The sequence below is a fragment of the Meleagris gallopavo genome, chromosome 6 (genome assembly GCF_905368555.1).
Source record: "Meleagris gallopavo chromosome 6, MGAL_WU_HG_1.1, whole genome shotgun sequence".
Classification (NCBI taxonomy): Eukaryota; Metazoa; Chordata; class Aves; order Galliformes; family Phasianidae; genus Meleagris; species Meleagris gallopavo.
The window spans coordinates 31,965,117-31,992,043 of NC_139409.1; the positions used below are offsets into that span (position 1 = coordinate 31,965,117).

At 36.2% G+C, this 26,927-nt stretch overlaps 1 protein-coding gene across 1 annotated transcript in view; it reads right to left on the minus strand.

Annotated features, from left to right (window-relative positions):
• SKAP2 (src kinase associated phosphoprotein 2) overlaps nt 1-26,927 on the minus strand; it is a 116,647-nt gene that overhangs the window by 11,479 nt on the left and 78,241 nt on the right. The window contains exons 7-10 of the mRNA XM_085226235.1: nt 23,854-23,978; nt 22,864-22,927; nt 22,406-22,507; nt 4,173-4,241 (exon numbers count right to left, since the gene is read on the minus strand). Coding sequence (XP_085082361.1) covers nt 4,173-4,241; nt 22,406-22,507; nt 22,864-22,927; nt 23,854-23,978 — 360 coding nt within the window. The remainder of the gene's footprint in view (nt 1-4,172; nt 4,242-22,405; nt 22,508-22,863; nt 22,928-23,853; nt 23,979-26,927) is intronic.

Genomic DNA, 26,927 nt, shown 5'->3' on the forward strand with positions numbered 1-26,927 from the left:
GTAACAGTGATCAGCACCAAATCAATTTGGAATAAATTCTGAATCTGAATATCTCCCCAGACCTTTAATTTAGCATTGACCACAGTTCCTAGCTCTACCTCAGAAAAGATAACGTAAGCCCAAGTGAGGAAAAAACACAAAAAACTGAAGAGCTGCTTTGGTATATTCCATCCTTACAAATCTTTCAACAGTTGTCTTACTGATCTGAGTTTAAAATACATTAATCAGTACTTGTATTTATTCAAAGTTGCACTAAAATGAATCGTGATTTTTCACACTGATCTTCTTATCACCTTGTACGTGCTTGAAGTAACTGCAGGTAACACTCTAATGGGAATCACGAGGAGAATACCAGCAACAGAATAGATGTCACAGTGAGCAAGGTATACCTTTCCCTACATATTTATCACGAGCATTCCATGAAGCCTTAAAGCAAGAAAGAAACTCAACTAATAAGATGGCAACACTGGAAAAGATGTGTTTTAAAACAAGCTTACTGCTACTCTGAAGATGCTGCCCAAAGACTAACCATAGCTCTGTGGCTTCAATGCGAAATCAAATTATGACAGAGATTTGCTAATATCAGAAATACACATCTCTCTGAAAAAATATCTCATGGAGCAACTGGTATACACCAGGAGCACAGAAAGGAAACAAAGGAGAGGGAGTGCCAATGTGAATTTGTGAAAAACTACACTGGTCTTCAAACAAGTGGCATTTGCAGTTGTGAATTAACTTCTAACATCCACCAGCACAAGTTACACACGCATAAACATGAAACAAATATAACTTCAGAGTCCGTATGTCTAAAGGACGTAACACTTCATAAAATGATTCACAGTGCTTCACAAACTCAGAGGCACAACAACAATAAAAAGCTGCAAAAACTTCAGTAAAACACAAGTCCAATCTTTCTTGTTTCATCCCTCCCTTGGTTAGAGAGGATCGTACCAAATTTCGTTTGAATGCATCTGAAGAACTGAACAAAATAAAACCACAGAACTTCAGTGAAAAAATTTGGTGTTTATATGGTGATGAAATTATGTAGACTTTCATAAACACAGGAGTACATGAAAGCGGCTGGTAAATTTAGCATCAAGAACATAAGCACCAATTATAGTTCAAATTCAAAAAGTCTTGACTTGCTGGAATTACCCTGTTATAATTACATCCTATTCTTTTGCACTGTAAAATGGCTTGTGCTAACTGCTAAACAAAAGTCTCTAACGTTGGAAGGCGTGGTCACATAGGCTATAAATGTGAAAAATATATGAAAAAAAGAATTATTTTTTTTTAAATGCAGACTAACGGGAATGAGGCAGTTTGTTTTACCTACTCATGGCTTTTCATATTAGCAATTACAAGAAATGGTTAAGAAGGATTTCGGATAAGTTGTCTCTCAAGGAAATATTTCTTTCATTCCAGGACAGTTATCTGAACAAACAACTATCCAACAGTTCCCAAAACTCTTCTACAAAGAACTCCTCAGAGTTTTCTTCTACCATCTCTGTTTTTCGCCAGTAACAGCAAAAGGAACAACAGACATTTTTGGCCAGTGTAGTGATGAAAACACTTAAGAGTTTATTTTATTTTCAAGAAGCAACTGCTGCTGGCCTTCCTAACGGTAGGCTCAGACTGCTTATCTGACTGAAAAATACTGGCATCTAACATTACAGGCTCGAAGAGAGAAAGGTGAAGAGTTATGGTAGAAGTCTGAAAAGTCTCTCTCTCAAATTCTCTCAAATACAGACTTTGAAAGTTGCAAGCTGTTTAAAAATGCCAACAGATTGCTCAAGGGAAAACAAAACCATATGAATATTCTAACAGCCTCAATAGATAGAAAAAGAACAAAACCTGGTACATATTTCATAAGGTTTTAAGTGTGCTGACCCACTGCAGCCTTAGCCAGTTCAACTGCAGGCTGACCCTTCCCTACGCCCTCTCTCATGCCAATTTTGGCACTTGCCATTTCTGAGCACAGAGTTAGCAAAAAAACCTACACTGACCAATACAAAATCTGGAATTACAGCCTAAGCATGGAAATGCACTACTGAAAACGTTAGAATAAAAACAGCTGTGCCTGACTTTCACTTCCCTTTTACCAGTGATAGCATCCAAATTAATAAAGTATACTAAAATAATAACTTTGAGCTACTCGGTCCACATCACCTACTTTCACCTTGCTTGTGAATGAAGGAACACACAGGTTTGCTTTGATTTCACTCTATCACTTGTGTAGTCCAACCTGTTCAGCATAACCTTCCTCGTCTTCCTTCTTCTATTCCTTCTATTCCCTTCTTCTGTCCCTTAGCTACTTTGAAATCAAGGTACTTACCTTGAAACAACACAGACTAGAAATTACTAAAAATCTTTTTCTCTCACCTGGCTGAGCTCACAGATAATTTGCAAAAGATTTTCTGTGATATTCAGATTTAATAAAGATAAGCAATAAATAAAGTGTAAGAATGTATGTGTTGTCAGTATGGAAAAACATAAAATACTCTTGAGTATAGTTAGATATTTCAGTAATGTCAATCTTACTTATGTCAACTCCACCCTAAAAGTCCAACTGATTTCAGTGCTAATAGTTAAACTAAATAAGACCAGAAAATTAATTTGACATCTGGGAAAATCTGTATTTTACAGGACATTGCACAAATACTAACAAGACAGACAAGGCTCATTGAAACTTTTAAGAAATTAATGTGCTACGGTTTTTATTTCTTAAAAGTATCATCACTTAAAACTTCAAGATGATCTATTAGTGAAAAAATGCTGCTGTCAAGTTTGTAATTGGATTGACCCCATGCTCTACTATGACAACGCACTTTTATAATTACAGTAACGTCTAAATGAGTATTAAATGCTAAAGCTGTAATGAGTCGTGTTGTCTTACACGTGTTTTTAGCAGAACACAATGTTAACAGCATCTGATGACTTGGCTTTTGCTTCCTTTCCAAGAAAAGCAAGCCCAAACTCTTCACAGCAACCTGTTCCTGCTTTCCTGTATGGGTCAGGAAATCAGGCCTCTGTTTCCTCTCCACACGTTGAAACAGGAAGAGCACTGCAGACCTACTTCCTAAAGGAACTCTTTTTGTCCACCCTTTCCTTGACAGCCCTGAAAGAATGATGTGCATTTTGAACGATGGGGGAAGGTGAACCAGATTGCATGTCAATGCAGGTCACAGTTACAATGCAGCAGATCTCAAAAAGGTGCAAGGTCTGATAAGAAGCAAGTCTTCTCTACTTGCTGTGTCAAATCACCAATAGTTTATCTAAAGGTCCATGCCCTTGAAGCACATATATATCTTGTTTTTAAGCATAACTGGAAATACATTTCTGTCAAGAAAAGTTGTCTGGCCATGAGACTTTACATGGTGTATGCAGTTATTTTTCCAGTCCCAGAGATAATTAGCACAAGGGCAGTTTGCCAAAGCTGAGAGAATATCCTTCACAGCCTTCCTAGGCATTGGTGTCCTTTTCCAATTTTTATGCTGCTGTCACTGGACTCTGGCATTTCTTACCCAATTCATTTGCTTTCTGTGGTAATCATATGCAATGAAGATATGCATGGCCAACATTTAAACAGGCTGCAGATCAATTAGTGGTCTTAAGTTTATCTGATTTTTATCAAAGAAGACAGAGCTTTGGGTCGATTGTCAGAGCCTGTGTCAAGTTGACCTTTTCAGAGATGTCTACATTGCCAGTCCCTTGGGCAACTTGTTGTCCCCTGTTAGTCTCTGAATGGCAGAAGTCTGTTCTGCTCAAGCACAAAGTATACACAGATGTCTATATTACATTCTTATAGGTTTGACAGCAACTGCATGTTGTATCTATAAACTGTCCTTTAGCTGTGACACTTCCTCAATGATGATAAGCTAATTTATGCAACTAAATCTCCTTTGTGCAGAAATGAAAGCTAATTGAGTCATTACAAAGTAATTCAGGAAGGAATACCTTGTATAAATTGGCTTACTTTATAAATCCTTCTCAAGTGGTTTTCATGCATCCTAAGTGGTGCTAAGCAGTTTTGCTGCCATCAAACACCCAGGTGAAAAAGACAGCTTAGAAGAGCTATAAAAACATTATTTTAAAAGAGCAGAGGAAGAGAAAAGAAAATAAAGATAAAAAGAAAGTACACGCACAAAATAAAGAAGAAAGATTTTAATTACCTGATGCAGCATCTACTTTCTCCTGGCTCCATTTCTTTGGCATTTCAGTCTTTGGAGGAGCATTTTCTTCTGCAAAACACAATTGCAAATGAAACTGAAGGGACACCTCAGCTGACAGGAATTACAGCCCACATTAGTCTGAAAGCCACACTCCACATTTCCAGATCATAAGCCCTGTTTATTATTTTGCATTTGTACAGCAGTTGGAGCATTGTTATTTCTGTGGTTTACCCCACCCATCCAAACACTCCAAAAATTTTCTTTCAAAATCTCAATTGTGAACACGCTTTCCTTCTCAGTCCGCTCTGAATACAGTAATCCAGCTCTGCTGTTTTTATGTCATCCAAGAAAATTAGAATGAGAGTCCTATCCTGTTATATACATGTCTTGTCAGGATGAAGAGAAGGAAACTGAGGAGTGAAAAAGTATCCCAGCCCATATTAAGTAGTCAGTTCCATACAGAAGTATGCAGAGAAGGAAGAAGACATCTTCAGCACCATCAGACAGACACACACACTAGCGAGGCACCTGCATGATGGGAATGCAGGCACCACAAGATGCCAGGCATTCAAGTGCTCTGCCTACTGCAACTAACCATGCTTTTAAGCAAACCAGGTTGCAAGTAACTTATTTCAAATTTAAGAGACAAGAAAAGAAGAACCCTGACAGTGATCTATACTAAAGCATGTTTCCTGGCTAGCAAGATTGGAACACTCTATGAAATTCCCACAGCAATTTCTTAAGATGTACTCCATCCTCATCTTACGCAGAAGGGGAATTCTTTCACCCCCACACTCTCACATGAGGAAATTCACACTCCATTCAGCATAGGGATGTAAGACCTGCTCTGCACAACTCGCAGTCAACAATTTGTCAATGAGGCAGAATAGGGAACAAACCATGAGTTCTTTTTAAGTTGTATTATTTCTTCGGGGTCATAAGAAAGTAGAAACGCATTCATCTTGGCCCTTACAATATACCAAAAGTTGTTGAATGAATGAAGAAATAGTATACCAATAAATCCACTTCTCAAACAAGAATTGGACTTTTAATGTTCGAATTAATATATATAGCAACTCATCACATCTTATGTCTTAAAAGGAAGCATGAATACCAGAAATGTTTCAGCAATTTATCTTGATAGTTTATTAATAACAGACAGCAGATACAGCACTCAACTTTAGAAATGCTCCTTATTGTGAAACTTTTAGTAATCTGACTTTCTACTTTGACAAAGAGTGAATTTTACATCAACAGTTCAAAGGATTGCTAGTGTTGTAAAATTTAATCTACCCACAAGACTGTCTGTGCGAACATTAAAGCAGATGTTTAAACACAAGAGTAGACCTGTTGAAATAAGTATGCATAATTGTTTGCTAACTTACATACGCAGGTCTACAAATATGACAGTTACTTCATGAGATTCAAAGAGCTTTGAACTTCTGCCCTGCTAAGCCACTGAGAATTTTTGCTGTCTGACTCTTTGCTAGCTAAAAGTCTGGTTGCAATGAATATAAACTATTATTTGAGCCAAACAAGAAAAAAAACAACACCAACACGATAGAACAGGGAAAATCTAAAGCTGCAGTATAACACAAAACACTCCAAACTATTTACTGCATTTAAATGTATTCCCTCACTTGGCAGACCACTTGTGGCACATTTCCAAGTACACTCATTTGTTTGTTTTAAACACTTAGAATTGGAGTACAAATGACACAAATACATCCCTATAAGCTGTCCAGAGCACTAGGAGGCATTGTCATTCTATGGCTTCCATACCACAATTACACCACCCACAGGAATTATTATCCCATTGCCAGTCGCATTTTGTAGGATACTCCCTAATGTAAGAGGAGTCAAGAAGACCTTTAAAATAATCTGGTACAGTATTTTTCTTCACACCATTGCCACCAATACAGTAAGATACTATTCTTCTCTATCTTCTCACTATGTCAAAACGAGAGCAATCAACACTAAACAAACTAGAACTCTTCCAGGGCTGTAGATTCAAAGCACTGGCCCTTGAGATATATATTACATTTCATGCTCAGAGACCCTAACAGCAAACAATCCCCAAAGTTTTTGAACTAACAGTGAAACAAGGAATTCACTATATTTATTTATTTATTTCCAGTTAGTCCCAGAAAGATGCTCAAAATAATTTACCTATTTGAATCTGAAGAAAGAACAGAAAAATAAATACCCAATCATAGATGATTCTATCATTCACACAATTTTAAAATAGAATAGTGAATACTACACTAGCTGAGTTTTTGACATTAAGCCATTGATTTTTCTTCCAATTTCTTTTTCCTAAAGGGAAAAAAAAAAATCAGACTACTTGAGTAAAAAACGGATTAGGACTTGGCCCAAGCAATGCATTCCTTCAATGGAATGTGGAATCTCCATAACAAATATGCATAAACTTAACAGTTTCCTCTACCATCACACCTCTTAAACATTTTCATATACCATACACTAATTTATAACATTATTAAATGGTATTCTACTGTTTTTTAATCTCTGAGACAGACATTGCCTATGCATAGCATTAGTTTATACCTGGGATAATTCCAGCTTGTGGGTTAATATATCCTATTCAACACTTTAATAACAGTAAACAAAAACAGCTCAGCTATGCAGCAGTATCTTCCAAACCACACAGATGGTTATAAGGTTTTCATTGTGCGGTTTCCATAGCAATCATATTGCAAATCTAGAAGCTTCTTGCAAATAAGCAGCTTGTATTTACATGCCTCTCGGCTGCAGCATGGAACTTTACAACATGTGAAGCTGTTATTCCAATCACACATTGTTATAAACATCACTGGAAGATGTTTTGATCGGTTAAGATAAAAACTACTGCAGTAAACTAATTTTTCATCTCCTTCGTAATGATAAAAGCAATCATATGCTTGTAATGCACATTAATATGTCTTCATTTGAAATCTCACTGTGGTGTCAAAAGGTTATAAGCACATAAACAGGTCTTATAAGACAAGCCCCCACAAAAACACTTGTTTTATTAAATAATCAATTTTAAAAATCACAGTGCCTTTACTATCGTATTCAGCAGGGATGACAGACATGTGCATGCAAATACAAAGGTGTGTACATGAAGAACTCTGCTGACATGGAACATCATGGCTCCATACTGCTTTGTGTAAGAAAAAGATAAAAGAGTTTATTAACATAAAGAGTATTACCCCTCCACACTCCTTTTTCCTTACCAAATACTGACTTTGTACAGAAGTAAACAAGAGCTTTCAAACATGGATAAATGCTTATTATGGGAAACAGCTGAGACCTTTTCTCTCTCTGATTTATTATTTCATGAATTGACCTAACCCCATAACAGATGGATTATTTTCCTAATAAGCAACATAAATCAATCCAGCTATGTAAATCTGAAAAACAGCAAGAACTGGCTTCTTACAAACAAGATTACTGGCAAAAAAGCATTTAAGTAATCCTGAACAAGGAACAATAAACACAAAACTTAAGTACATTAAATCTTTTTTATAATTTGGCCAAACTGACATCTTCTACTAGCATTAGTAGTAAGGGCTAGAAACCACTTGGGGTCAAAGGAATAACAGCTAACACCCTGTTCTGTGTAAGGCCAGCACACTGCCTCACTTGAGCAGTTCAGGGCACAGTGCAGCCCCGGGAGCAAGGGGCCTCCACAGTACTCTCTTTATATACACACCTGTGTATGCCTGTACACTTCAGCCAAATTCTTAGTGGGCATTAGCCTAAGCAGCTTGATATACTAGAGATCATCAGGCTGCAAGACCCTAGGCTTATTTGCTTTGGTGTGTATAGAAGCACAGACTTTCCTTTCTGGCATCTTTTAGACTCCACATCCACCTACTCTGTAGCAAGAGACTCCTAAATTTGAGTTGCAAAATTCTAGTTCTGGTAATCCTATGATACTGCCGCAGATCTGGCCTTTTCTTATCTCCTCATGGATGTGACAGAATCATATACAATCCCAAGTTGGAAGGTACCCACAAGAATCATGGAGTCCAATTCCCAAAATTCAAACCGTATTTCTGAGAGCACTGCCCAAATGCTTTTTGAACTCCAGCAGATCAGTGCCACAACCACCGCCCTGGGCAGCCAGTTCCACGTCCACCACACCCTGGTAAAGAATCTTTTCCTAAAGCCCAAACTGACCCTCCCCTGACACAGCTCTAAGTCATTCCCAGGGTTCAGATGCTTTCACCACAGAGAAAATTACTGGATGATTTACACACAACTTGTTGCCATTTTACCTTGCATCCCCAGTAACCTGCTTCATCCCTCGTGCACTCCATAAACAAATGCAATAGCTTGGAAAAGGCTGCTGAAGGTGATACTCACCAGCCATATTGTGAGTCCTTAGGTGCAGCAAGTACAGGGAAAAACAGACACCTGATTAAAGCTTTGTCTGACTACAATGAGGCATTTAGTTTGGGGATGCAAATGCCTCCAGGAGGGTGACATAAGTGGGAAAAAAGTTGATGGCTTTTTAGAGAAGAGACTATAAATCCAATAATTTCTTATCTTATTTCTTATTCTTATTTCTTTATGAGAGAAGAGAAACAATTCTTATTCCAATCGTACTTCTAAGGGTCAGCTAGTTACTACCCACTGGCTCATAGAGAGTAGCCCCAAGCTGGACTGAAAGCTGATTTCAGTAACATAACAGCAAAGACAGTAACATAAATGGGCCACAGACATAGGCTAAGCACAGGGATTGTAGAGGTGACATCAAAGTATGAGCAGAAGCAGAATTTGCACCTGAGGAAATGGTCACCACTGGGCTCAGAAATACGAAAGGATACAGCCAACACAGAACTGTACTGAAACAGAATACAGAAAGATATTGTTTTTAATATATTGATTATGTCATGAATAACATAAACATATATTTTAAATAAAAATATGATGAGTACCAAGATGCTTTGCTTTCAATAGAGAACAAAACCAATGCCAATCCCCAGGCCCAGTTCCTTCCATCCCATGATCCAAGACTGATCCCAGCATGGAGAAAAAAGTTTCATTCAAATATACTAACAAATATAACTAACTTGGACAATGCTCCAACTGACTCTTTGTGCAAGTTATAATCTGTTCTTCGAAAATAGCTACTATCTAAATTCCAGAATTAGCAAGGTGGAGTATATGCACTGCTCTTTTTGTCCTACCAGCAGACAATGTACTGACCCCCCCAGTGGCCTTAAATAAATGCCACCGACTGTACAAAGTGAAGGCTGAATCATGAAATAGTTTGGGATAGAATGGACTTCTGTAAATTGCTTAATCTAACATTCTGCTCCAGGTCTGAAATTTAGATCAAGTCTCTAAGAAACATTTGGCTTCTTTTGGTACTCTGCTCTGATAATTAAGCCATTCAGCAGTTAAATGTCTCATGTATGATACAGCATAAACTAATGACTTCATAGAACAGGATTAGCTCATGACTCCATTTTATCAAGGTCTTGCTAAGACTCCAGATGTAATGTTTCCTAAACTTGCATTTTTTTTTTTTCAACTGCATTTCTTGGGTCTTGAAAATGTGTTCTTTTACATCACCTTTTCTCCCAATTGTGTAAGCAATCTGAAAACAGCTAACTCAGCTAAAGGTGAAGCACTGCCCCCTATTGAGAAGATCTTAGAAGGCTAATTCATGGTCCTTAAAAGATTAGCAGATTTTGTAATAAATAAACTCAGGATCAAAGCTTGTTTTGTTTTGTTTAAAAAAAAAAAAAAGATCGGAAGGAGAGAAAATGATATTGATGCCCTAGAATTGAAGTCCTAGAATGTCACTTCTAGATTTTCTGCAAAAAATTCTCTTACTGGGACACCATCCAATGAATCTAAGCATATGTCAAAGTTTGGTGTAATCAAAACCAAAAAGCTGGTACATTTTCTTTCTAGCAAAAGCATTTTGGAGGCATAACATTTGCCAAGTTAAAGAGTGAAATAAAAAAAATAAAATTAAACAAACAATGCTACCAGGGACAAATACAAAGCACTCTTCAGGCTGCAATTCCCTTGTCTTCTGTACGTTCTCTGGATCAACTATTGCTATGAAGAATAATCACAGAGTGCAGCAGAGAAGAGAGAGAAGAAATTTAGAGAATCTAAGGAGGAATGGTGAAGTCTCTAAACACATTGGTGAAAACGCCACAGCATTCTCCTATTTTATCATATACATACTCATCAGTCGAAAACATAATATGGCACCAAATAATAAAAACATTTCTATAAAAGCTGGACTATTCAGCATCTTACTGGCAAGAAAAAAAGGAAAAAAAATGGAGAAGGTTTTTCTAGCAGAAAGTATTTACTGTAAGGTTTTTGGGCAAAAAAAAAAAAAGACAATTAGGAGATCAAAAAATACATTTTGGTACTTTGAAGAAAAACAGTTGCTCTCACACAAGAGGAAAAAAAAAATCAAGCATTATTGGCAAGGTCATCCATGGTTGCTGCACAGTGCAGTGTTAATTGTTACTTTTGTCTTAACACAAGCAGTTGTTATTCTAGTGTATGCCCTTTTACAAAGTTTTCATGAAACATGGGACTGTACTTTGCTTCGTTTATCTCCCCTACTTGTTGAGACCTAAATATGTCAGTACTTTGTCTTTCTCTCTACCAGTCCTTTTGCTTTCCTGCCTGTGCCCCATCCTGCAGCCACAACCAATTTGCATGAAGACTATGTCCCTCTGCAGAGCTCATACGTATGTTGTTCCATTGCCAAACACAAAGGTTGTTGGTTAGTAAGAGCTGTTGTTTCCAGGAGTTCACAAGGCCCTTCAGGCTTTAAGAACCAAGTATCACCATGGATGGAAAAGCATGCTCAGTCACCTGAATGACAGAACAGAATATACTCATTAGGACAACTGAAAAATCCACAGAGGTACAGGCGATTCCTGGTTTTAATTATGAATATATTAAGATTTCATGAGCTCAGCTTCTGCCTGGAGTGCCTGCTTGGAACTCACTTTGCACATAAGCAACTTTCACAGTCATATTCTGAGTGACAGCTGAATTAACCCAGTCATTCTGTCCCAAACAACAAATAATTCAAAATCTCAACTGGGAAAAAAAGCAACACATTTACATTCTCTACATTCTGTTTGTCTTCTTAGATATAGATGAGGAAGAACTAGGCATTAGTAAATTTAGGATTAAAGATGGAGAAAAAAAATTAGCTAGGCTGACAGGATTAGGAGGAATAGAAATCTGTAAAACCTCAGCTAGACCAACAGTAACCACAGGAGAAGAGCAGGTGGAAGAAGGCAGGAAAAGCAGGAGTATGTAGCACACCATCTAGAATTCCTAATTCTAGAATACTAAAATTTCCTTGATAAAATGATCTAATTATTATGAATAAAATTCAATACAAATATGCCAAAGTGCAACGTGCACTGCATAGAAATAAGGGATGAGTTTTGTGCTGACCTTTTTATTTTCTCATGAAGAAAGACCTGATAATAGTTATTCTTCTCAAGAGGAAAGATAAAGGTCACCACAAGCAAGTTCAATTGTGGATATATACACAATAATTATAATGAAGAAAGAAGAAATTACATAGAGCCACTTCGAAAGTCATTAATATTTTTTTCCTGCATTTACATTCACAGCTAATGAGCATTTAAAATTAATTATTTCAGGAATTAATTTTCAGAAAGAGTCTCTTAGACTTGTCTGATCGTGTATGCTGAGTGAACTCGTCTTAACATGTTAAACTCAAAAAAACAAAACAAAAAAAATTGATGGATCAACAAACAAGATTTCATAAGCAACTTCAGAATCCAGCTCCTCTTAAAGTCCTTAAGTTAGAGTAGGCACTTTTTAAATTGTTACCTACACTTTTTGACTGAGAGCCTAGGTAACTTCCACGCCCAAGCAGAAGGATCTCTGAAGGTAAGTTCAGCGTCCAACAAAAGGACAATTCTGGCTCCACTTCTAAAAATGTTCCAAAAGCCTCAAATTTCGCCTGTAAAATCCAGGCAAGAGATGTCTTATCTAAAGCCATACTTAAACATTTAAATAAGGAATAAAATATTTTAGGATACTTCTGTTAATAAGCCTCAACTTCTGATGTTTCTACACGCTCTTCACATTATTTAGCTAATTAACAAAAAAATGCTCCCTCACCTGCGCTCCTCTCTAATTGCAAACAGTTGCAATTATTGGACAAAATGATGTTGTTGAAAATGATTTCACAGTTGTGTTGTAGGTTCGCAGGAATTTGCACCAGAAACTGCTTTTCTAAATACGCGTGCATGCACATAACTCTGTTCTTATATATAAGCATTGTAAAGATTTATGTGAATTCACTGTAACTAAATTGGTTTGTTCTCTTAACCCATAATAGCTCTTAGTTATGTAAATAGTTTAAGCATTCAACGTGACATTTTATAAACTTTTATTAATAAAGGTTTTGCTAAAATAAACGTGGTAGCTATTAAGATCTTCATAGAAAACATAAATAGTTCTCTATATAAATACATCTACCAATTGAGTATTTAATTAACTGATCTATACATTATAACTTTGTAGTATAGTGTTATTTGACAACCACGTACAGGAGTTACAGTTCTCAGGCCTAAATTTATCTGCTACACAGAAAGACGTCTTCAGATGTCAAGTAAAGTTTCCCATACTCATTGATCAGCAGCAAGATTTAAATTTAAAAGTCATTTCTGAAAATTATGTACCCCTAATTGTGACAAATGTGACTTGACATAATATTTACATACACAGAATCATAAAGAAAGCATCTTATTTAAACCACATTATATCCTTTAATAATCTGCAGGGTTAAAGTATTCAAATTTATAGCCTGATTCCAGAAATGACTTTACTCCAAAAGGCACAGAAGACAAGGCATTTCAGCCTCGTTTGCTTTAGTGAGAGGAAACACAATACAGTTGTTGGCATGTTTCCACAAGAAAAGTCTGGCTCCCAGATGCTTCTCTAGCAACTCCTTTAAAATGTTCTACCAAGACATTTTTATATTCTCTGTGTTGATCATTAAATGCACATTGACCAAAAAAAAAAAAAAAAAAGCCAACCAGCCTTCACCCTTTGGGCTCTTTCATGAAAAGTAATAAACCCACACCACTGCCTCTTTTCACTGTTCGTGGCACATGCCGCTAAATTCAGTTATGGTGACTATGTTAAATTTAATGTCTCCAGCTTAAACGATGAAATAAAGTAACTGTGAAACGTGCTTGCTTTGATTCACTAGTAAAGAAAAATGAGAATAAATCAGAAATAAAATGAAAAATATAGCTGCTACACAGACTGTTTACACATACAGTATTTGGGAGTAACAAGTCCACGTTCTTTTCTATACATGTTAACAAATGCAGTCTCATTCCCCTCCTCTCATCCACTAGGACCAGAGTGGGATCAGCAGCTTTGGATGTCTGATGTCACCAGCCCTACAGGCACGTCTGAGAGACAAGGGAGGACGGCAGGGATCTGAAAACAGTTCATAAACAGGAGATGAAAACTGCTCCCAAGCAGCTTGCCACTGTACTGTGGGATCGGCATGCAGCTGGTTCTCAGAAAAACCAGGGCCTCTAGAGTCCCAGATTAGCTGAATTCTCTTGCAGCCAGTACTTGGATTCTCCAGGCCTTATGCCAATGACACAGCGCAGTCCCAAGTTGTAGTGTACAAGCAGCCATTTGCAAAGCCTGAGCTAGGTGATTTAATCCAGAAACTGGTCTTAATGATCCTTATGGAAATGATAACAAAATCATATCCATCTTGAAATGTTGTTTACTGAATTATCTGAAACCACTGCTCAATATTTAGTAATGGAAACTTTACTCCTTCAGAAATAAATTTCAGACAAGGTATGAAAATACATTCAATTAATACATTTTGTGATAACTGAAGGGTAGATACTCTTGCTTTGCACTAGAGACAATAGCTTTGTCTTGACACTAAGATTCCTTCCTTTTATTTCCTAGCTTTACTCATGGTTGCATTCAGTTTTCAAGGACAGAATAATTGTTGCAGCCTGGCCACAAACCATAGGGAGAAGCACTCGATCTTTTTGCTTAAAGAAATCAAAAGTTCCCAAGCTCTTAAATTAGTTTTCATTAGATCATTAAAAAAAAAAAAAAAAATTAAGATTTCCTAGGAAAAAGCAGACTGTGGGGGAAAAAAAAAACAACAAAACAATACTGAAACAAAACATCCCCCGTGCCAACAGTGTTCCAGACTTATTTTCTTCCTATTTGCTCTCTAGTCCAAATTTCACTGATTTGCAATGAGCTCTCCCCAACCTCTTCTGGCTTATTAAGACAACGATCTTTCCTTCAGTGCTGAAGATCACCTGTATGTCTGCACCCTGCACCTCTGAAGCTTCCCCCTCCCTACACTAGGACACAGAAGACTGTTGCATCTTTCCCTCCCCACCTGGTTGACCCTGCTGACCGTGTTCCTTTCCCAGAAGCAGCCAACCTGCTCCTTTCAAAGACAAGGAACCAGAGAGTAGCAGCCAAGAAAGGCAACACTCACGAAGCTCTAGTTAATTAGCAGTATTTTGTTTGCCTAATTTCTCCATCTTGAGGAAAGTGGATAGCAGATAAGTATACTGAGACAAATATATATATATATATATATTTATAAATATATATATATATATATATATATTTATAAATATATATATATGGAGGGATTTATGCTTTCCAAAGACTTAAGAATTCAAATCAGAGAATAGCAGTATGTACAGTAACAGAATGATTAAGTCAGCCTTTAAAGCCCACCTTGCTGGGTCTTATTTTAGAACCCAGTTGTATAAATTATGGTTCTTTAATAGCTACCTCGTGGAAGCCAGAAAAGTTGAGAAGCACTAGCCTGAGGCACCGTATAACCTCTGGTTGTTCTTGTTTCTCAAAAGACTCTGCCTAATGGTTTTAATAGCCTGATACGCAGTCATTCATCACAAATTCAAAAAGTAAAGGTTCCTTGATCTATCTATATAGCATTCATCACAGTTATATTCAAGCAGTAGAGCAAGCCCAAATTTTCTATTTTCATAAATATACATAATACAATTGACATTTTACTTTGAACTTGCTAAACTACAGCAATTCCTCAAATTTATGGTTAATAAACTATCTCACATACCAAGGCATTTCTTCTGAAGGCTCTGTATTAGAATTATTTCACTGCTGCTTAATTAGATAAAACCAGTGCCACCAAAGAAAGAACTTCAGGTCCATAACCCATTGAAGACATGCATGCATAAACAAAGCTTTGCTCACATTTAACATGAACTCAACTGTCAGAAACACAGTCCTCATCAAAAAAAGCTATGATACAAGTAAAATTACTTTGTGTGATTTTCTCTCCCCAGGATGACAAGCTATTCTGGAACAGAATTCTACCTTTCAATAACAAACTACTTCTGTCACATACTGTTCACATCAGATTGGTTTTGCAGATCAATAGTGTCAAAAGTTATTTAGTACTGGCACACAGAAAACAATGTAAAAATGATTGATTGGTACTTGCAATAAAATAATCTTATTTCAATAAGTAAATTCCTTCCAATGAGATGTGTACTAATTAGTTTTTGAAAGGCTTCTTTAAACATAGAATTTCATGATTAAAAATACTTCCTTTTCAGATATTACGAAGTTATGCCTTCTAATTTTAAGCAAACATGCTTCAAAATGCCATCAGAAAATGAATATTTAGCAATCCATTTCTAGATTTCTTTGGTGCTTTTTATTTTATTATTCTTATTGTTTGATTGGGTACTTTTCTGTTTGCTTTTGTTTTGTTTTTTAATTCTGAAATACTGAGGAAAATTTAGCCTTTGAGAACCTGAGACTTTGATAAACACAGCCTTTCTAACGTGAATTCTTATGCAACTTACTGTTACAATGGATCACAATTCAGGAAGGATACTACTGTTTGTGCCTCTTGTGAACTCTGAAGCCTGTGAAGTCTCGTATGCATTTCAACAAGAGAAAAATACCTAAAATTAATTGTACACATTTTCCACTTAGTGTAGATACCATGATTAACTGCTTTGAATTTCACAGCTGGCCACCATGCCTTCTACAACTGCAACAATGGAATATAGAAAACTCAATCCGAAATTCTGAAAATGTAGGCTTAGAATAAGTAATGTATTTTGGTTAGAAGAGCAAAGAAGAACAATTTTTTCTGCCCCAGAAGTATGTTACTAAACAAAGAACACTCTTTTCTAAGAGTACTTTTCAGCAGAAAATCCTCCATCCCCAAGTCCAGCAAGTGCCTCTTGCACACAAATCAGCCTAAATTTGAATACTCAATTATTATTCCATTTTTACCAGCTTCCTCACTTGGATGTTTGTGAATGTTTATGATACATTTGAATTGCACCAGCCACAGCAGAGTTCCTGACAGCTATAGGACACCTGTTATCCACAGACCAACAATATATGTTCACTTTTCAAGAAACACACAATAGCCTGTGAACCTTAGTTTTTCTCTCAAAGACTCGCCACTTTCCACTCAAGGGACATCTTATTATTTTCAGATACACCAGATTGTCTTACCACCTCTTCCATCACTGACATTTAACATCAACAGAAACAAAGGTTTCCTCTTAAGATGTAGGATTACATTAATTGAAGATAAAGCACAAGCTCTCATGGCGAACAAAAGCTGAGATTCAGGTACCGGGTTCCTAACCATCTTCTGGATGTGATGTCTTCAAATACAAGAAGTTGGCTGCATTCATAGCTTACGTCTCACGATCATTGAGTATCAGCGGAAAGACACTTTTTAATTTAATTCCACAAGAGTACTGCCTCATAACCCAGGGCAACAGAGAATTCAGACACAGCTCCAGTCCATCACAGTAGTTTAAAGTTAGCAATATGCAGCAGCAACAAAATGTTTTCCAGTGATTCCCATATTTGGCATATTATCAAAGATGCTTAGAAGACCTGAAATCCCAGTGATAATAACAAACAAACCCCAAAAAAAGGAAAAGAAAAAAAAAAACAACACGTAGGCAGAAAAAAAAAAATCATTACTATACGCTAATCAATGTGTAGTTTACTTTTTTTTTTTTTAAACTGATCTTATATTATTTGAATATCTTTTGATTTACAGAGAAGTAAGCCCTGTAGCATCTCCTCTTATTCTGATATTGCATCTATTAGTAAGATACTGTGGGCAAACATACCCAGTATTTAAAAATAATGCAATGGTTAAACAAGTGAAAAATATTAATTTCTTAACAACAATGAGATCCAATTTTTGAAAAAAATGGTTTTGAAGAATGACCATTCCTCACTGCTTTAAAAGGAGGAAAAAAAGAAAAAGAAAAACCACCTCACCATCCTTGGATATGAAATATGTTTTAATGAAAATAATTCAAAACATTTTCAGTAATTACTTTCTAAACTCGTCTTTAGATGAGTCCTCAAAAATTCTGATCTACTTTTCAGCTTCAAATATCCCAGACTCTACTTAGATTTAGAAATCACGTCATTTTCTAATAAAATACAGTTAGAATTCTTTTTGTGGGAAAAAATAAAATATATGTATATTTAAATAGCACAACAGTATTATATATTACTTTTGTGGAAAAGAAGTAAGGAATTCCATAAATATTTGATAAATAACTGATGCTGGAATGAATTTGGACAATATACCAGGATATATAATATACTAAACAGCAATCTTCACAAATAAGAAGTTAGATTCCATAATCATCTTTTTCTCTGCTGACTCGGACCTATCGCTCTGATTCACACTGATCCATTAACAGTTTCTTTGTTTTAGCTTACTGTTTTTGGGAACTGGTCATACAGCTATGATCCACAACAGGAACTGCCAGGCACCAGAGACTTTGGCAGTGATATATTGAAAACTCTGAAGCAAGCACAGGTCTACTGAAAAGGTACATTCACACATCATTGTGAAATCCTCTATGCAACCAAAAAGTCAATACATCTGACTCTACATTTTGAGGATGGAAATATTTGCTATAATCTTGTGTTTGTGAATGACAGGTCAAGCTTACACTCAAGCCTCACTAAACAATCACGACTTCTTTCTTCCCTAGAGGTAAACCAGGGATCACATTCTTGCCTTTTCCCCCCTTCGAGCTGTGAAAAGGTTACATCATATATACAATTTCCTTCTTCAAAGCTGAGTAACAAGACTGACTGAGTAACAAGAGAAGAACATTAAGTTATGCTATTTAGCTGCAGAGATTAACTGTTAAAAATTAAGACAACAAAGCTGCTTCGAGAGACAATCATGAGTCACAGACAAGCTGATCATTCTCCATCTTCATAAGCAGTGTTAGAAATAAGTTCTGAAACAAAATCAATATAATTTTAAAGCTATTACTTTAAAATACTTCGTTTAAAATAAGCAACCACATAAAAAATGTTTCTTTGCATAGCACACTTTCTGTTGCATAAAACTTAAGACATTTCTTACCTTTCCCCGAGCTTTGCCTTGGTTACAGAGTTTCCCTAGCTAAGCTTCCAACTACACTGCAAAACAGAATTACTGGCCAGATACTGTGGCTTGATCAAATTGTTTGGCAGAGGAGTGATTATGAGAGTTAAAAGAAAAAGGCAAGCTTTTCAGTCCCATGATCCTTGTCCCAGTCAAACACTGAACCAATCCCAAAATTTAATTTACAGCCAAGTAGGGACTGACGCAAGTTGTATTGGCTGGATTAGTTCCCCACATCAATTCCCCTGGCTAGACAGCACTGAATTTCACTGTCCTCTTACCCAAATAGTCTCTATCTTTTGGACAGGTTAAAATTAAATGACGCAAAGCCAGAAATTTCAGATTTGTATTACACCACATCACTTAGGATTTCCCACCTTACCAAGAAGCACCGAAGAGATCATCAAACCTATCTTTAGAATCATTTTGGTGGAAGCTATACTGTACGCGCTGGAAATCACTACTATCACGCAAGTTTGCAAGCAGAATGAGAATTGAAAAAGATAACACAAGACTGAAAATTAATATAAGGATGAGAGCTTATATTAAGACTGCTGTCCTCCTATTGTGCAAGACTGTTATAGAAAGAACACAACTGATTTTTCAGAAAGGATCACGGTGGCAGGCAGTGGTTAGTACTGCAACTTCGTGTATGTGGCCTACACAGATACAAGACCAAAGAATGAAGGAGAGAGGGCCCTTAAAAATTAAGTCACTAAGATCTCAGGTTATTAAAAAAAATTTGGTCTTCAGGAGTGATAAGAAAAGACAAAGTCTTGAAAAATGACAACTAACTCCTGAGAAGAACAACTCTGTACTTTTTTCTTAAACACCACTAGACTAAAGAATATGCATCCAGATATAACTATACACATATATAACATGGTTTAACACTAGAGTTTGAGAAGTTATTTTGTGTTACAGACGAAGAATCAGTTCTGTGTACTGCCATACATAATTGTCATGTCAAAACCATGAACAGTGTACTAAAGTAGAAAATAAATAGCTAATTTTAAGAGCCCAAAATGGGTCCTCACTGACAATATTTTTATTTCTGTTCAACTATGTTTTCCATATGCACTTTCATTTAAAATAAAACAGTGGTTTAATTTGTTGGAAAAAGTATAAAGCTTTTCTTTATCCCCCTAAAGAATCTCACAAGGAAGATTTAAAAGTTGGAAAAGCTTTAGCAGTTCTGATGTTTTAAACTCCACATAAATAAACACAGTAAAACACACTGACTGAGAATCAGGCAAATGATGCTTCTATAGTAAATATGAATTTGTATGTGCTATTAAAGAAAGTGATTTAAAAGATAAAGACTAATTTTTCCACCTGTCTTTGTACCATCTGCAACTACCAGCCTATTTCTTCTGCTAGCAAGCAGTACAAATTGAATTCCATTGAAATCTAAGCTTTTAATAGGTAATAGACTATTACTATTACTGGATTGAAACTAGTGAGCTCTTGTCTGGAAAATTCATTTTTCTACACTGTCTACTGCTACATGAGAGATGGGGGGTGGGAAAGCAATGCGGTAGCTAGTGAGTACTGCACCAGCCCATTCTGATTACTGCTACGCTTCAAAATACTCAGTTTTTCAAAATAGTGAGAAAATATACATATCCTCTCTTTAATCCAAACACTCTTTATTGTAATACTAAGCCCGATATTACAAAATTGACTGCATTATGAACTAGTTTAATTTGCTTTGAAATGCTGATATATAAAAAAAACACTAGACTATGCAAATGATTCCTTGAGAAATGGCAAATTACAGCCTGATAAATAATGACAACATACAATGACCTGCGTACCTGAAGTACAAGACTTTAAAGTTTCGACGCATGGAAAGTTAGTGGACCTACTATCAAGATGCTTTGAGGATCAATACAAAGTGAAAATACATTTATTCTTCCTCCTCACAAGGATTTAGCATGTGTCTTCTCCATTCCAGAGTTTAGCATGGCTTTTGGGCTTTACAAGAAATTATTAAGGGAACTGAAAGGTACAAGAATTCAGAAATTCTTATTTGCTCTGGATTAGAAAGTAAACTAACAGCAAGGATAATGGACTTCCACTTTTTGACTATGAAAGGAAGAAAGAATACATTCACTTACCTGGGAAAATAAAAAGGACAGTCAGTGGGAATTAAAAGCCTACCATTAATGAAGCCAGCTGAGACCAAAGTGGAGCATACTCTTTTACTATCAGTTTAAGTGAACGGAATTACAAGAACCAAGTAAGGCCTATTTCTTGTGAGATTTGTCAACTAGCACTTCATCTAATCCTCTTCAGTATGTTAAGGATAAAGAGGTGAAAGACTGATTTAGGGCAACAGAAACATTAGTTTTTACTGCCATTTAGGCAAATGACTTTTGAAGTACATTTGTGGGAGAGAAAAATTTATTGTCACTCAAAATCTATAGCAAGTTTCTTTTTATTTTCTAGTTACACCAACACATCACAGCCAAAATTAGAGCTCTACTGTAGAAGGTAAGACTTCTTGAAAAGCTTACAATTAAAAATAAAAAAGATGGAGAAGGCACAAAATAAGGAAGGTAAATCCCTAATTCACAACATGAAAATGAAAAACTCCAAGATCACAGGGGATAAATAACATGTGTAGAACATGAACAGAACATGTGTAGAGCTTCCTTAATGAAAACATAATCAAGCATAAAGGGTCATCTTCTCTAAGAGCCTGAGCATCCAAAAAGCACTGCAGTGTTTGGGTGCATTACTCCTGCTGTGAGATTAAGCTGCCTAACATAGATTTTATATTCACTGCAGAAGCTCTCCTACAATTTCCCAATTCTATGCAGTAGTTTTGAATTTTTTTTAGTAAGTCTCTCATGTTTTCTTCTCCCACAATTCACTGAACCAACCTTAAAATGAAAATCAAGACAAACTTAAAAATGTCTGGGTGGTTGTTATTTTTTTTTTGCCTCCCATCGACAGAATATTCAATCTAGAAGATAAATAAAGTTAGTCAGCATCATGTGACCTTACTGGATTTTTCTCTCAAGTTATTGCTGATAATTGCACTGACTCAAACAGCAAGGGATGCAGAATGTTATGTCATGCAAAGTGATTACTGTCATACCATTTTAAATTATTATTTGTTAACTAACGGTGGCCGAATAGTTACTTCTAAAATAGCTTCTTAAAATATAAAAAAGATCAAACACCTCCTTACTATCACTTAAATACCTATAATCAATTCAAAAGCTGTTCACACTAAAATCTTGTGTGTCACACCATAGTCATGCCAGAAGATATGAAACAAAGCATGTCAGTCCATCTCCAGAGCCCCTTCAAGCCAACACATTGCTTTTTTGCGAGATTGTAAAATCTATATTGGGCAGCAGCAGAGCAATAGAAAACTTTTGCCTAATATAAATGGCAAAATGAATAAAGTAAAAAAATGATGGGCAAGGTGGTGGAAAAAAAGCTGTAAGGCAAGTCAATTTTTTAATTAAAAAAAAAATTACGTATTAGAGAATGTTAATGAGCCAAAAGTCCTTTAAGACCACCTTTACACTTCCTGCACTATTTTGATGCCCCTGCTAGAAAACTGAACTGTACTCACTCAGATTTGGTTAAAGACATATCTAATGTCATAGAAAAATTAAATATGTATCTTAGGCATCAGGCTGCTTTATCCACTCAGGTTATCAAACTAGAAGCAGAGAAGACAAAATTATCACAAGTCATAAGGTTAAAAAAATCTCAACAATACCTGGAAGTTCTTCATAAATGCTGTCATCTATTGGCTCACTGCTTGCATGTCCAACATCATCATATTCTTCCTCTTCCTCAGGAATAGTATTAGATTCCATATCTATGTAAAAGCAAAGTTAACGTTTCGTAAATAACTAAAATAAATTCACTCAAAATGAAAACATAATTTGTTTCATTTTACAAGCTGGTTCTTGCAGTATATTCTGCTTATTTTCTTACAACCCTCATAATTAAGCTTTAAAGCTATATGGTATTATTGGAAGGAAAAGCAAATATATTGCATAAGGAGAAAAGTCATGTAAAAGCCACAAGATGACTGAGAACCAGGAGTTGCTATTCAAAACTTGGATAAGTAGTAATAAGAGAGATACAAACGTGACAGACCTATTAATGGACAGCACTACCATCACTAAGCAGTACTGATAATAAAGGATATGGCTTTTCTGGCTGGCTTACCTTGAATTACAAATTTCACTTGCTGTACCCATTCCTCTGCTTCTTTGGGAGTGGCAGCTGTAAACTATTAATAATAAATATTAATAAACTATGTTTATTAATAACGAGTAGTAGTAATGACAAAAACATAACTACAATTTCATTAGCAATAAAAAAAGGGTCTGTAGCATTCTCGTCACTTCCTCAAGAAACCATTAGTAATTCTTTTCATGTCTTCTGGTACTTTTCTTGCAAGGATGCTTCTTATAATGTAAAGCTAATTTTGACAAATTTACGTAATTGAAGGAGAGGATGATGGATTTGAAACTCTGATCAGCAGCTGGCAGCTGTGCAGAAAAAAAGCTGCTTCTCTTCATCAATGTCAAAGCCAGAACTGATGAACAAAATTTGCCCTTGACAATTAGAAGACACCCATGAATTTCTTTAGACTGCTGGGTACAGTTTTCTTAAAAATGTTCTTGTCAGACTCCAACACACTACCTGACAGCTTAATTAACTGGCTTTCAACTGCAATCTCAGATATTTAAAACTTATTAAACTTACATTCCATATTGATGTCTAGCTGATAGATCTCTGAATTGCACAGCTGATATGTGCCTTTAAGCAGATATACTTGGCAAAGCCATGACCAATACAGTACGTATTTAACACTGATAGATATTTTGTTTAACTTTTTTTTCCGCTACTTAATTCATCCAAGAAATAATACAGACATACTATATGATATTAAAATACTAACATTGAAACGACGAATAGATAAAGATGATAGATTTCCCTGTTCTTGTCCAAAATGATAGTATTTGAATGCATACATATATTTTTTAAATTAGATTTTTTTTCCCTAATATATGAATATATAGTATAAGCAAGCAAGGATTTCCTTTTTTTATTAAGATGTCAGTGGAAGTTGTTTCACTGAAATGTTAATTCAGTAACTGGAATTGTAACGGCTTTATCAATTTAATTTCAAGTTGACATAAAAAGTCCAACCTGATAAATGCGCTTATCAGGAGCGGAGATTTCAAAACAGCAATCTTTCTTTGCGTCCTTCCGAAGGCTATTATTCATTCTGATGGTGTAGCCCTCTAAGGCAAATTCACCTTTCTGTTGTTTGTCTGTTGGAGATAAAAAACAAAGTTAGAGCTTCATTTACAACAGTGAATGCAAGTGGCTTAGCAGGTTATCGTTTATTCAGATTTGGTTTTCCATTTCATAAGTCTTACAAAGAACAGGGGTGGTTGTTTTTTTTGGTTTTTTTTAGCAAAATGATTAGGTGGTATTTCTGGAGATAAAGCTTTACTTTAAAAGAAGTACTCAAAAGTATATTTTACTGTAGCATGACTACAGAATTCCACAGAGAGATGCTTGCAGATGGTGGTCTTATTTAGCAAGAAGTGCATGTTATGACAATTGTACCTAGGGAAAGCCAAAGAACTGGAACTTGTGAGACATGCTTCCTATAAATCAGTGTCTCTTTCTGGTTCAGTAAACCAATGGGAAAACCCATCTAGCTGAGAGCTTGCTGAGCTCCCTCCTAAACTAACTACTTTACTTAAAAAAATAAACTTCAAGCTCCTTTTTAAGCAATTGAAAAAGCCTTTCTTCCCACTCACTCCCAGATGCGCTTCCTTTCCACATGGTAAAAGTACAGAATGAATTCTGTTATAAATTCAGGTGTGTGTTCCCAAAGCATTTTTCTCAACATAGTTTAATTAGCTAATAAAAGTACTGAGCCCTACCACAGTTTATTACGTAGAGCCATGTGGCTGCTTTAAAGACAATTCTACTTTTTCAATTTTAAGGGTTCTGGTTTATAAAGGTAACACTTAGCTTAGGCCTGAGGTAAATATTCTGCGTGGTGGTCAAGTAGCACCTGTGTGCTTCTGAGCACTTTAAACCAAGGCATGTTTTGGTGGATATTAAAAAGAAAACAAAAAAGCAGAAGTAAGCTGTTTTTGCAAGTTCTGCTGATCACAGTACAGCATTCAATCTAATATGGGCATCACCAGTCACATTTTTCTCAGGCGTCCCAGAACAAAGTGCAGATGTAAATGAAAATTATATACACCTTAATATTGTTTTAGTTTTTTTCCCCCCACACAGAAGGGGAACGCATTAACTAACAAAAAGCATTAGACACAACAACACTCTGACTACTGCTGAACAGAAGCAAATGAAGCATTCATTGCTTGTGTTTTTCAGCAGATAAAATAGGAAAAAACAAAATTTTTGAAGGAGCAAAATGTGGCAAACAGCAACGCAAACATGAGTGGAAGTAAGGGCAGTTCCTACACAAATACTCTTCTTAGCAATCTTACATTCTGCTTTCTTCCATCTCCTTCTTAATTCTCACCCAGGGCAAGGAAACAGCAAATTAAAAAATTACATGAGCAAATCCAGAGCACTGTTCTATTTCCTTTTTCTAGTCCTTTCTGTAACTGTAAGTTTTCTTCATTAAGTAGTAAGATTCAGTACTGATATTTTTTATTTGCTCACTTCTCCACCCCTACATCAATCAGGACACAGATGCAAAATTCATGGAATCCCACCAAGGCAGATATTAAAAATAACTTGCAGTAGGTTAAATAGATCTCCTTTTAATGAAATTCATTTCAGCCTAGAAATTTTATTGTTCCTTCACTTGCGACCTCAGGAAGAAGATGAAGTGGAGCACACTAATTTCTGACTCTCCCATAGTAAACCCCAATAATATACGAGCAACACAGACAGAATAAACAAGCATCAAGTTCAAAAGGCAATTTTGTCAAGATAAAAATTAGGTAAGTATTCAAATTTAATTACTTGGAATATTTCCAAAAATACTTCCCTGTGACACTGATGATCCCTTTTATGGGACTACAGTTTCAAAGAGTTAATCTGAGATATCTGTGCACTGGTACAGTTCTTTCGACGAGCATTAAAATTAGAACTAAAAGGTGCTATACTTTATAGTAGAAGAATAGCACAGTGCATGGTATCCGCATTGTATTTGTTCGTTTTCCTGTTTACACTGTCTTTTTCTTATCTCGCAGGATATGCCATTCCAAGGAAAATCATTTGCATACACCAAAAAGAATTGTATTTCCTTTGCTATTAAATTCTTTCACTGCACATTATGGCAGCAGACTAGTCATATCTTTGCTACTCTTGCTTCTAATTACCTATGCAGTAAGATGCCCCTGATAAAAGCCCAATGTAGCTCTGCACAAGTGCTTAAGATGCTGACCATAATGAAATTTCAAGACCATACGATACTTCACAGCCCTGATCATAAACCCACTAAAGTTGGGAGAAAGACTCAGTGTGCATTTACAGTCCCTGCAGCAACAAACCAAAGACCCAGTACGTCCTGAGAAGTAGCACCACAAGTACCAGGTGGGAGGACAGATGCCAGTTAATTGCCCAGCCGCATCCACTGACAATGACAGGCAATGGGTGCTTACAAATCCCAGTTGCTCCTGTAGAATTGACCTCTCGAGGAAAGATTGGAGACAAACCGTATTACTTGACAGCTGCGGGGCAAATCGTGACACATGGCAGCTGTTTGGCCAGGCACAGCATTCAGCTGTGGGCTGGAAGGCAAGGCCATCCTTGTGATTATCATGCTTGATGACCACCTCAACTTCATTCCTTAGGAAATTCTTGCAGCTGAGCAGGTGTGACTTCTATGAACTTTCCCATTCAAAAAATGTTTATATCACAAATACTTTCAGGACACTGTACTTCACTGAGAGTGTAACAGGTTTTGATGTTTAAAAACTTTAAAGACCTGAAGATTTTACTTGGAGACCAAAAATTAGATATACTAGTTTATAATGGTAAGAGCTTTAAATGTCCATAGCTTCAGGAAGCCTATTTACATTACTGAGATGTCACTTTCACTTTGAGTCTCCAAATTAGTATCAAAGCTTTTCCTTAGGAATTCAACAGCATATTAGGAAGGGATTGGGGAGAAACATATGAATGGAATGCACTTCTCCGAAGAAGGATAACATTCTTCTTGCCTCTTATTTTCTCAAGATAGGGCTTTGCAATTCAAACAAAGGAAACCCTCAGGTTGTTGC